This window comes from Salmo salar, chromosome 19 (assembly GCF_965601325.2).
Source record: "Salmo salar chromosome 19, fSalSal1, whole genome shotgun sequence".
NCBI classification, from domain to species: domain Eukaryota; kingdom Metazoa; phylum Chordata; class Actinopteri; order Salmoniformes; family Salmonidae; genus Salmo; species Salmo salar.
The window spans coordinates 6,696,716-6,709,595 of record NC_138309.1 but is presented as its reverse complement, the minus strand read 5'-3'; the positions used below and the strand labels follow the sequence as shown (position 1 = coordinate 6,709,595).

General features: G+C 42.1%; 1 protein-coding gene across 2 annotated transcripts in view; it reads right to left on the bottom strand.

The window, feature by feature from the left end:
- The window catches only part of casp7 (caspase 7, apoptosis-related cysteine peptidase), a 32,101-nt gene extending 19,492 nt beyond the window's left edge, over positions 1-12,609 (bottom strand). For both annotated transcript variants that reach the window (XM_014157062.3, XM_045702009.2), the window contains exons 1-2: positions 12,417-12,609; positions 6,929-7,038 (exon numbers count right to left, since the gene is read on the bottom strand). In XM_014157062.3, coding sequence (XP_014012537.2) covers positions 6,929-7,038 — 110 coding nt within the window. In that variant the 5' untranslated portion in view covers positions 12,417-12,609. The remainder of the gene's footprint in view (positions 1-6,928; positions 7,039-12,416) is intronic.
- Positions 12,610-12,880: the final 271 nt, after the last annotated feature.

Below are 12,880 nucleotides of genomic sequence, written 5' to 3'. Positions count from 1 at the left end.
CTGCTGGAGGTCATTTTGCAGGGCTCTGGCAGTGCTTCTCCTGCTCCTCCTTGCACAAAGGCGGAGGTAGCGGTCCTGCTGCTGGGTTGTTGCCCTCCTACGGCCTCCTCCACATCTCCTGATGTACTGGCCTGTCTCCTGGTAGCGCCTCCATGCTCTGGACACTACGCTGACAGACACAGCAAACCTTCTTGCCACAGCTCGCATTGATGTGCCATCCTGGATGAGCTGCACTACCTGAGCCACTTGTGTGGGTTGTAGACTCCGTCTCATGCTACCACTAGAGTGAAAGCACCGCCAGCATTCAAAAGTGACCAAAACATCAGCCAGGAAGCATAGGAACTGAGAAGTGGTCTGTGGTCCCCACCTGCAGAACCACTCCTTTATTGGGGGTGTCTTGCTAATTGCCTATCATTTCCACCTGTTGTCTATTCCATTTGCACAACAGCATGTGAAATGTATTGTCAATCAGTGTTGCTTCCTTGATTTCACAGAAGTGTGATTGACTTGGAGTTACATTGTGTTGTTTAAGTGTTCCCTTTATTTTTTTGAGCAGTATATATATATATATATATATATTTACGCTCAGTGTGTCGTCGTGATCTTTGTTGGAAAGGTTCATCCTGTTGGAGAGTTCCCTCTCTCTCTCTTGGTTAGATGGATCTTTGAAAGCGACATTCATTAATGTCATTATAGAATGGATGTTTCGTCGGTCTTTGCGTTCAATGACACCGAATTTCTAGCTGCAGACTAGTAATTAATATCAAAGACTTGTTATTATTCTGTCAGTATCGATAGTCTAAAAGTTTAACCACGTGGTATGGTTAAAGTTCAGTAGAGGGATGCATGGTCAAACATATTGGCCAACTCATAATGGAGTGGAGGCCTGGTCTTCAGAAAGTAATTCTGGGTGGGGGTTTTATACTGAACATAAAAGGCTGTCACATGACGCCTTGTCCTGTCTGTGTCCCTGGGGGCGTGCCGATGACCGAGTTAAGCTTTGTACAGAAATACAATTCTCTCACATTAACATCAGTACATAGCATCTCAACATATTCCAAATAGCTTTAATCTTATTAAATCATTTTATACAACCATTAGATGTAAGTCTCATCGCTGAGGCTAGTATATAAACCTTAGTATGGTAATATGCAATATTGTCTCTATGAGTTTCATAAAATTGTACCAAGCGGACCAGTTCGTAGCTGGATTCTTCACCGATCTTTTATACCTTCACCAGAACATAAATGTTGTTCGGTTCTCCACTTCTGTGAGGTGGAAGAATCCTTTGTTCTCTCCATGAAAACACTCTGTCTCTTTATACTGGGGCCATGAAGCAGGACATTCTCCTTTGGAATTTTATGACCCCTTCACACAGCCTTGTGTCAGAAGTATAGAGGTCGGGGGATGGTGCATAGAAAACCCAGAGGGCAACGTCATGACATGGTCATTATGGACAAACAGTTATATTTTTGTTTCATCAGACCAGAGGACATTCCACCAAAAAGTACTTTCTTTGTCCCCATGTGCAGTTGCAAACCGTAGTCTGGCTTTTTTTATGGCGGTTTTGGAGCAGTGGCTTCTTCCTTGCTGAGCGGCCTTTCAGGTTATGTCGATGTAGGACTCGTTTTACTGTGGATAGAGATACCTTTGTACCTGTTTCCTTCAGCATCTTCACAAGGTTCTTTGCTGTTGTTCAGGGATTGATTTGCACTTTTCGCACCAAAGTACGTTCATCTCTAGGAGACAGAACGCAACGCATCTCCTTCCTGAGCGGTATGACAGCTGCGTGGTCCCATGGTGTTTATACTTGCGTACTATTGTTTGTACAGATGAACGTGGTACATTCAGGCATTTGGAAATTGCTCCCAAGGATGAACCAGACTTGTGGAGGTCTACACATTTTTTTTCTGAGGTCTTGGCCAATTTCTTTTGATTTTCACATGATGTCAAGCAAAGAGGCACTGAGTTTGAAGGTAGGCCTTGAAATACATCCACAGGTACCACATCTCCAATTGACTCAAATGATGTCAATTAGCCTATCAGAAGCTTCTAAAGCCATGAGATCATTTTCTGGAATTTTCCAAGCTGTTAAAAGACACAGTCAACTTAGTGTATGTAAACTTCTGACCCACTGGCATTGTGATATAGTGAATTAAAAGTGAAATAATCTGTCTGTAAACAATTGATGGAAAAAGTACTTGTGTCATGCACAAAGTAGATGTCATAACCGACTTGCCAAAACTATAGTTTGTTAAGAAGAAATATGTGGAGTGGTTGAAAAATGAGTTTTAATGACTGTTTAATGACTGTTTAATGATGTTAATATTTATCAACTGTAGGGTCTTCTCAGCTGCCCCCAACCCCGACTTCAACTGTATCATCAAAATAAGGGAAAGATATAACTTGCAATCAATGTCTAATTGTCACGCCCACTCCCGCTCTGGTGCTCGACGTCACCGGTCTACTAACCACCGGTCCTGGCAACCCACATTACCCACACCTGGTAACCATCGTTATGCACACTTGGTCTTCATCAGTACCTTGATTAGGTCTCCTGTTTAGCCCTAAGTAGCCTCAGTCTTAGGCAGTATTGGTTTTGTTTTTCTTCCCCAGTTCGCTTCTCGAGTTTTGTATTTCCTCATGTTCTTCGTTATTAAACTCACCAACTGCACTTGCTTCCTGACTCCCTGCATCTACATTACATAATACTGCCTCACCAAATGGAAGAAGCACAAAATGCAGACATCTCCCAGAGGGTCAGCGAACAGGGACAGCTAATCCTCAAACAACACAACCAACTGGCACGAGTGGTAATTGTTATGGATGAGGTCCTCTGCATTCTCCAATGCCTCGACATCATCCGAGGGGCGTCACCTCCAACTAGTGGAGGAACCTCTACAGCAATTAGTCCCAACGAGCCAGTCCCCCCAGCCCATCCAGTAGTCTGCCCAGGTCAGCGATGCCCAATTGTCCCTCCTGGACAAATATGACGGGATTCCATCCATGCTCCCTCTATTTCGCCCATCAGACCAGAGCCCCTACCAATGAGAGGTTTAAGTTCGCCACGGTCATTTCCCTGCTGATCGGACGGGCGTTGGAGTGGGCCACGGCCGTCTGGGATAAAGGAGAGCAAGAGCTGGGTTCCTATGAGAGGTTCAGAGCGCTCTTCACCCATCCACTAGAGGGCAGAGAGGGAGTTGAGTGCGTACTCAAACTCCGGCAGTGTGCCCAGACCGCTGCAGAGTACGCACTCATCTTCCGGACCATGACAGCCTCCAGCGGATGAAATGAGCCGGCACTCCGCACCCTATTCAGAAGAGGACACCGCGAAGAGATCCAGACGGAGCTGGTGTGTCGAGACAACCTCTCCTTGGAAGCACTCAATCGATGGCCATCCATCTGGATAATGTTCTTCGGGAGTGTCGGCACCATCACATCTCGCTCTCCTCCTTTGGCCTTCCTGAGACAAAGCCTGATCCCAAGGAGGTAGGGTCCACACACCTCACCGTGGCAGAGCGATGCTGTCGGAGATGGCTGGGGCTCTGTCCCTATTGCGGTCAGGAGGGGCACCAGCTTTAACGGCGTCCAGTGCGTCCCAACCAGGGGTCCACGAGGGCTGAGGGACAGCACTGTGATCATCGGTTTCCCGGGGTAGGCGTGAGTATTCCATCACTTTCCGCCAAACCCTTTCTGGTTTCAATTTCACTGGCTAGCTGGCCCTCATGTGTTGTCTCTGTAGCTCTAGTGCCGCGGGAAATTTCATTAACAAGTTCAAGCACTGGATAGTTGACCACTGGGATCCGGGACAATCTCAATTTCATCACCAAGTATCGCTACCCTCTCCCGTTGGTGCCGGCCGCCATCGAACAGCTCCGTGGGGCCCGTTTTTTCACTTGACTGGACCTGCGGAGTGCCTACAATCTGATCTGCATCCGGGAGGGGGATGAATGGAAAATGGCATTCAGCACAATGTCTGGCCACTACGAGTACTTGGTGATTCCTTATGGATTAGCCAATGCTCCACTCCACCACTCTCCTTCTTGGTCAATTAGCCCTTACACAGCCTGGATGTGTGTTGGGTTATTGTGCTGTTGAAGAACAAATTATAGTACCATTAAGCCCAAACCAGATGGGATGGCGTATCGCTGCAGAATGCTGTGGTAGACATGCTGGTTATGTGTGCCTTGAATTCTAAATAAATCACAGACAGTCTCACCGCAAAGCATCGTCCAATTAACGAAAAATATTGCCGTAAAGAGTGTGATTTGCGACACAACAAAATAAACAATAAAACGTCTACCGTTTCATATTATGCTCTCGTTTATTTTGTTGTGTCGCAAATCACACTCTTGACGGCAATATTTTTCGTTAATTGGACGATGCTTTGCGGTGAGACTGTCTGCGTTCTTCCACACGTGCCTTGTGAAAGGAGATTTGCAACACAAACAAACATGGAGGAGAGTGAACGTGACACAGAGCTCGTACCTAAAAGAGGGGCTACTTCGGTCGCATGGATGTGGTTTGGGTATGAAAAGTCTGACATGGACCAGAAAAATCATCTTCTGCAAAATATGTCGCAGGCCGGTCCCAACAACAGGCTCAAACACCACTAACCACCTACGCAAGAATCATGTGAAACAGTACGGAGAGAGTCTATAGATGAGACCCAAAAAAGTACAGTCGAGTGAGCAAAACAAACCCCCAACTCAGACGTTGCAAGAAGCTTTTGCCCGCGACACACCATATGGCAAAGAATCAAAGATGGAAGGAGATAACAGCTGCCGTTACAACTTACATCTGCAAAGACAAGGCCCCAAATTACACGGTTGAGAAACGATGGTTTCGTGAGTTGGTGCTAACACTCGACCCAAGATACCAAATGCAAATTGAAATGACACGTATTAATGCCAAAATAACTTGCAAAACAGGCAAGACCCCAAAAATAAATAAATAAAATGACCTAAATTTTGTTTGCAACTATAGTTTAAGTGTTTTCCATTTACCTTTTTAGATTTTATACATTCATATTCTGATACATGCTTAATTGAAAATTTGCACAAAGGTTCTAAATAAAATTAGAAATAATCAAATACGAGTAAGTACATTTAATTTGTTCAAAACGTAAGAAATGGTAATTAATGTAATTTTATATAAACTATTTATTAATTGAATTTACAGAAAATGTGCTATATCAATATGTATCTTTTATATGAAATGAACTATATCGGGATATGAGATTTTGGCCATATCGCCCAGCCCTACTGTGAAGCATTTATTTGGGCTGCAATTTGATGTGCAGTTAACTCTAATGAACTTATCCTCTGCAGCAGAAGTAACTCTGGGTCTTCCTTTCCTGTGGCGGTCCTCATGAGACCCAGTTTCATCATAGCGCTTCATGGTTTTTGCGACTGCACTTGAAGAAACTTTCAAAAAGTTCTTGAAATTTTCCAGATTGACTGACCTTCATGTCTTAAAGTAATGATGGACTGTCGTATAAAATGTGGCCTAACTGAATCTTAAAAATTCCTTCAACATAGCTTCTTATTTATGCAAATAAAACACCATCAACATTTTAAGGCTTTAACTTCTCTTGGCCTGCGGAACACACTCCCAACAGCCAGTGAAATAGCAGGGCGGCAAATTCAAAACGACCAAAATCTCATAATTCAAATTTCTCAAACATACGACTATTTTACACAATTTTAAAGATACACTTCTTCTTAATGCAACCACATTGTCCGATTTCAAAAAGGCTGTACAGTGAAAGCAAAACATTAGATTGTTAGGACACCACCTAAACAAGAAAAGCCACACAGCCATTTTCCTAGCACCGAGAGGCGTCACAAAAAAAATAAATACAGCTAAAATTAAGCACTAACCTTTGATGATCTTCATCAGATGACACTCATAGTACATCATGTTACACAATACATGTATGTTTTGTTCCATCAAGTTCATATTTATATCCAAAAACAGCATTTTACATTGGCTCATTTAGTCTACCGATTTGAAAATACTACAAATGTTTTTACTCTTATTGCACACTCTGTATGGCTCGAGAACAATGACGTGAAAACACGTGACGTTGTACACAATTTGAGGACCCTTTTTGGCTCTAGCGCTACTTTCAAAACTACTGGCTTAGAAATATTTTTTTTTAAACTCTGCAGCATCCCTTTCAGACAGTCATGCACTTACATGATTTTGTATGCATGTGTGGGTTCTAATTGTATGTCTCAAAGTACTTCAACTAGGCCTAGAAGTACTGTAGTTGATTTGGCCACATTATTTGAAAATACTAAAATACACAGAAAATAATACTTAAATACTTAAATATGCAAGTCTTTGAATACAGGTCTGTTTAATTGCGTGTAACCTTCACTGAAAGCAGTAGATAAGGTTTGTAGCGCCCCCTTGTGATGAAAATGAGTTGAGGGGGAAATCATATACATGGTTCTTCCCCCTTCACTAATTTATTGAAACACTAATTATATATCTTTTTTTCATTTCCACCAACAGACTTTCAATAGTCTGAACATTAACACTCAAATATTATGTTTCTACTTTTTTTTAATAGGCTGTTCCTGATTCTGGCTGTTGGTCGACCATTAAATTTAGATTTTAAATGATTACTTTCAGTTAAATATCAGTCCGAAAAGTCTGTTAATTGAATTTCATTCATGTTTTTATAGTTCATTTTACAGGCCTAGACAGGCATAATATCTTAAGATTATAAATGCCTTATGAGTTAAGTACAACTGTCAACCTTAAAACCCCAAATTTAAGATTGTATAGCTTAAATCCATTGTTTATGTATAGCTTCAAAATATGATTATAGTGAGTCCTTGCATGTACTGTATAGCTCCGCCAGGGTAAGACTGTTGAAACATGCGCCTCTTTCATGTCTTTTGGACAAGGTACTCACAGTCCAAAGAGGAGGAATCTTCCCTTTCGGTCAGGTTTGGCATCTGTTGCATCTTCAAGCTCCATGACTTCTCCCTCTAGCTGAGTAACATCAGGTTCTTCTGCCGCCATCTGTGTCACACACACAAAACATCAGCCAATTTATATAAACAGACATGATATAATATAAATTATATTTCTTACACGGCTCCAGCTGGGCCTATTCATCAAAGCTACATTCCAGGATTTGAAAAAAACACAACAAAAAACAGAATCCCCGCCACTTGGAATACAGCTGAGGGATGGGGTCAGGGAAATGTCATCTCTTCCAAATTCATAGAAAGTGCTCTAGATACAAGGACTGACAGTCTGACATCCAAGATTGGACTAATCCAATGAGTCCCACCGTTGCACCAGCGTGATCTACAACTTCCTACCCCTTTTCAACATTGTGTGTTTAAATCACACAGACTAATGGTCTGTTTCTTAACAGGGGCTAAGCTCGAGCAGTGTTTGTGAGACAAGGGTGGATCCCAAAGGGGCTCAGGCCGGATCTGTTTTTATAAAAACGTCTGTAGAGTCAATGGTTTGAGCTACAAACTATTAAAGCTATCTATGAATAGCCGAGACTCTCAAACACGCACGTGTAAACATGTTTTACTCTATGATGCTCACAAGCTACACAAGCGCCTTTAGAAGTTAAGGGGTTCTTCTACATAGAAGATCATAGGAAATCCCAGGACATAGTGTCTATAATAATCTTACAGTTGCTGTCACAAACTCCACGCTGTTGTCACTGACTAGTTGGCTATTAATTTCCCACTGAGTAAACCATTTCTGTACATAAACCAGTTTATTAGGTAGTACCGGGTCGGACCCCCTTTTGCTCCAGAATGCCAAGTCCTGACTCTGCCGTCAGCATGACGCAACAGGAACCTGGATTCGTCGGTCCAGGCAATGTTTTTCCATTCCTCAATTATCCAGTGCTGGTGATCTCGTGCCCACTGGAGCCGCTTCTTCTTGTTTTTAGCTGATAGGAACCCGGTGCGGCCGTCTGCTGCAATAGCCCATCCGTGACAAGGACTGATGAGTTGTGTGTTCTGAGATGCCGTTCTGCACACCACTGTTGTACTGCGACATTATTTGTCTGTTTGTGGCCCACCTGTTAGCTTGCATGATTCCTGCCATTCTCCTTAGACTGCTCATCAACAAGCTGTTTTTGTCCACAGGACTGCCGCTGACTGGATGTTTTTTGTTTGTCGCACCATTCTCGGTAAACCCTAGACACTGTTGTGCATTAAAAGCCCGGGACGCCGGCCGTTTGATATACTATCATACCACGCTCAATGTAACTTAGGTCACTCATTTTGCCCATTCTAACGTTCAATCGAAAAGTGAATGACTGCCTCAATGCCTGTCTGTCTGCTTTAAATAGCAAGCCACGTGACTCACTCTCTGTAGGAGGGAACCATTTTCATGAATGGGGTGGTGTACCTAATAAACAGGCCACTGATTGTACAGCATTCATATAAATACATTTTTTAATCGGGTTTTGCTTTGGCGGACCTTATTTTGTATTGACACATTTAATGATATGGATATTTCAGCTACAGAATAGATTACCATAGCTAGCGAGCTAATGTTCTATTTGCTATCGCGAACACAAGGCATTAACAAGGTATTCCGCCTTATCAATAGGGTCCTCAACTATAAACACAGCTTACCGGTGGGACATTGAACTACAATCCCGACGCTCTGTTAACATTTAGAAACGTCAATAATCATCGCTTGCGATACGGTTTTAGAAACATATGGTGTGCTGTAACATGGAGATATGGGCATGTGGGAACAATAATCCTAGCCCTATAAAAAGGTGTGTAGTTATTTAACCTTTTGTTTTTTTGAAAATTAATTATCACTGATATGAAAGATACGTACCTATGTTTCCAAAACCGTACCTCATGCAATGTGTTAACGTTCAGACCGAGCTTCGGGGCACTTAACTCCCCCGCCAGAAGATACCTTATTCTATTCTACTGTATAGTATTTTAGTCAATGCCACTGACATTGCTCGTCCTAATATTTATATATTTCTTAATTCCAGTATTTTACTTTAGATGTGCGTATTGTTAGATACTACTGCACTGTTGGAGTTAGGAACACAAGCATTTCGCTACACCTGCAATAACATCTGCTAAATATGTGTATGTAAACAATCAAATTAGATTTGAATAGATGCTAGGTAGAACTGATATAGCTACAGCGCCTTGCAAAAGTATTCATCCCCTTGGTGTTTTTCCTATTTTGTTGCATTACAACCTGTAATTTAAATCGATTTTTATTTGGATTTCATGTAAGGGACACACATAAGTCTAAATTGGTGAAGTGAAAAAAAGAAAAGAAAAAGAAAAAGAAAAGTGGTGCGTGCATATGTACTCACCCCCTCTGCTATGAAGCTTAAATAAGATCTGGTGCAACCAATTACCTTCAGAAGTCACATAATTACTTAAATAAAGTCCACCTGTGTGCAATCTAAGTGTCACATGATCTCAGTATATATATATACACACACCTGTTCTGAAAGGCCCCAGAGTCTGCAACACCACTAAGCAAGGGGCACCACCAAGCAAGTGGCACCATGAAGACCAAGGAGCTCTCCAAACAGATCAGGGACAAAGTTGTGGAGAAGTACAGATCAGGGTTGGGTTATAAAATAAATATCAGAAACTTTGAACATCCCACGGAGCACCATTAAATCCATTATTTAAAAAAATGGAAAGAATATGGCACCACAACAAACCTGCCAAGAGAGGGCCGCCCACCAAAACTCACGGACCAGGCAAGGGCATTAATCAGAGAGGCAACAAAGAGACCAAAGATAACCCTGAAGGAGCTCCACAGCAGAGATTGGAGTTTCTGTCCATAGGACCACTTTAAGCCATACACTCCACAGAGCTAGGCTTTACGGAAGAGTGGCCAGAAAAAAGTCATCGCTCAAAGAAAATAAGAAAACACATTTGGTGTTCACCAAAAGGCATGTGGGAGACTCCCCAAACATATGGAAGAAGGTACTCTGGTCAGATGAGACTAAAATTGAGCTTTTTGGCCATCAAGGAAATCACTATGTCTGGCGCAAACCCAACACCTCCCATCACCCCGAGAAAACCATCCCCACAGTGAAGCATGGTGATGGCAGCATCTTGCTGTGGGTATGTTTTTCCATCAGCAGGGACTGGGAAACTGGTCAGAACTGAAGGAATGATGGATGGCGCTAAATACAGGGAAATTCTTGCGGGAAACCTGTTTCAGTCTTCCAGAGATTTGAGACTGGGATGGAGGTTCACCTTCCAGCAGGACAATGACCCTAAGCATACTGCTAAAGCAACACTCGAGTGGTTTAAGGGGAAACATGTAAATGTCTTGGAATGGCCTAGTCAAAGCCCAGACCTCAATCCAATTGAGAATCTGTGGTATTACTTAAAGATTGCTCTACACCAGCGGAACCCATCAAACTTGATGGAGCTGGAGCAGTTTTTCCTTGAAGAATGGGCAAAAATCCCAGTGGCTAGATGTGCCACGCTTATACAGACATACCCCAAGAGACTTGCAGCTGTAATTGCTGCGAAAGGTGGCTCTACAAAGTATTGACTCTGGGTGGGTGAATAGTTCCGTTTTTTTGTCTTATTTCTTGTTTCACAACAAAAAATATTTTGCATCTTCAAAGTGGTAGGTATGTTGTGTAAATCAAATGATACAAACCCCCAAAAATGTTTAATTTTAATTCCATGTTGTAAGGCAACAAAACAAGAAAAATGCCAAGGGGGGTGAATACTTTCACAAGCCACTCTATCAGTTCATAGCTTGAAGAATGATAGCCAAAAGGCCAGCAGATGGCGAAATATTGTGTCGTGTCATTTTACCGTCCAAATGCACTGTATGCAGCCAGCAATACATTCGTGTCCCTCGTGGACCGGTTCATAGCTAAAACATTCTCCATTCAGGCTGCATAGGCTTGGATTTCCTCAACTTAATTTAATGCTTAATTCATGAATGACTTAATTATTTAATGAGCAGGCACAAAAACCTGCAGAACTATGCGTACTTTCCTTATGAAACAATTTTCCACCACCATGCTACTAGTGGCTAAACGCTAATCCCGAATGTTATGTATCGCGTTTATCCAATCAGGTTGAAACTATCAGCCCAGGGGTTCAGTTTCTTTTACGCCTGCTGCATTAGCAGCATCTCATTAGAGGAAAATAAGACTGTTCTCAGGGCAGACCTGGTTGTAGCTAGGTATGTTTGAGTCCATCTGGGACCATTTTCGCAAATATTCAACCTAGTTCACCGCAGAAACGAGGTAATTAACTACAATGACCATAATCCACTGCGCCTGTTTCTTCCAGCTCGAACATAGATGATACACTTATGCCTGCTATTTTAATTACACACAGACCGCATAGACCACATGAGAGAGGAATGTACACAACGATGAGAGAAAGGGACAGACAGTTCGTAAAGTATGCCTTATCTACTTGAAGAACTAGTAAAATGATTTCATCAGACAGCTCTGCAGCAAGCTTAGGCAGGCTAGCCTAGTTAAAGAGGATGACTAAAGAGTACAGTATGGGGAGCATAGGTGTCTGGCTGTTGAGCTGCTACTGCCTGAGCAGAGACGCCATGATGACTTAAGGAATTAAAAATAATAAAGTCCAAATAAAAACTAAGTAATTTACACCTGAAATATTGTACTATTTTATAGTAATTTCCTATGTTTATATTTATGTCTACCCAATGTGGACCTGACAGAGACAATGGAATATTTTCAATGTTTAGTAAGTTAAATATTTTGGGCTTTGGAATTTCCATTAAAAAATAAATTTAAAAAAATCCACTTTATAATGCAGTTAATGTTTAAGAAAGAAAAAGTGAAACCAAAATCAGTGATTATTTTTCAATAATCGAACCGACCTCAAAGCACTAACGTTAATCACTCAGCACTACATTTTACCTAACCTTAGGTGAAAAAAACAGACTGATTTGGCTGAACGCGATACATAACATCCGGGATTAGCATTTAGCCACTCTAGCATGGTGGTGGGAAATGGTTTCACAAAGAACTACACATATTTTCCACGTTTTGTCCACCGTCTCACCATTAAATAAAGTTGAGGAAATCGAAGCCTATGCAGTTTGAATGGAGAATGTTTTAGGTACGAAACGAGGGATACGGCTGCATACAATGCATTGGTACGGTAAACTGACTCAATATCGCCATCAGCCGGCCTTTGGTCTGGAAGAATGATTGAAGTCCAAAGTTTGCAAATCCCACACCATTACCAAAACCACAATTTGTCTAGCTAGAAATATCTGCTCTATATTTTGTCCGTCAGAGTTAATACATTTTCAGGAAAGAGCCCCCGACAGAAGTCAAGTTTGGAAGCTGGCTAGCAAGCACTGCAGTAACGTTAGTGCCACAACAAGATGATAAACAGGACAGTACGACTTACTTTTGTTTTAAGCCGTTTGTCATCTAGGGAAATACCTTGTGTCTGTCAAAGCTGGGCAGAATATAATAGCTAGTTCGCTATATATATAGCATAACTAGATTAATTCGTGTTCGTCAAGATAATACACCTTCACCTTCCGCTCACCGGAAGAAAGTGAAAGTAGCGGCATAGAGTTTCTGAACATACTGATGCCGCGTTCAAAACAACTGGGGAAAATACGAGGTCAAATAATGACGTCCGTGATCTTCAGGTCGGAATTCTAGAAAGAGACCCTAGCTTTTTACCCCCTAAAAAAATAAATTAGGCCCGAGTTGCAATTCCGAGTTGGACGACCGTTCAAATCTATTTCTCTAAGTCGGAGCTGTTTTTCCCCCCGAGATCTGTAGTCAGAGATGTCCGAGTTACGAGATCTCACAGTTGTCATGAACGCGGCATTTCTGAAACCATGGACGCAACAACGTGAG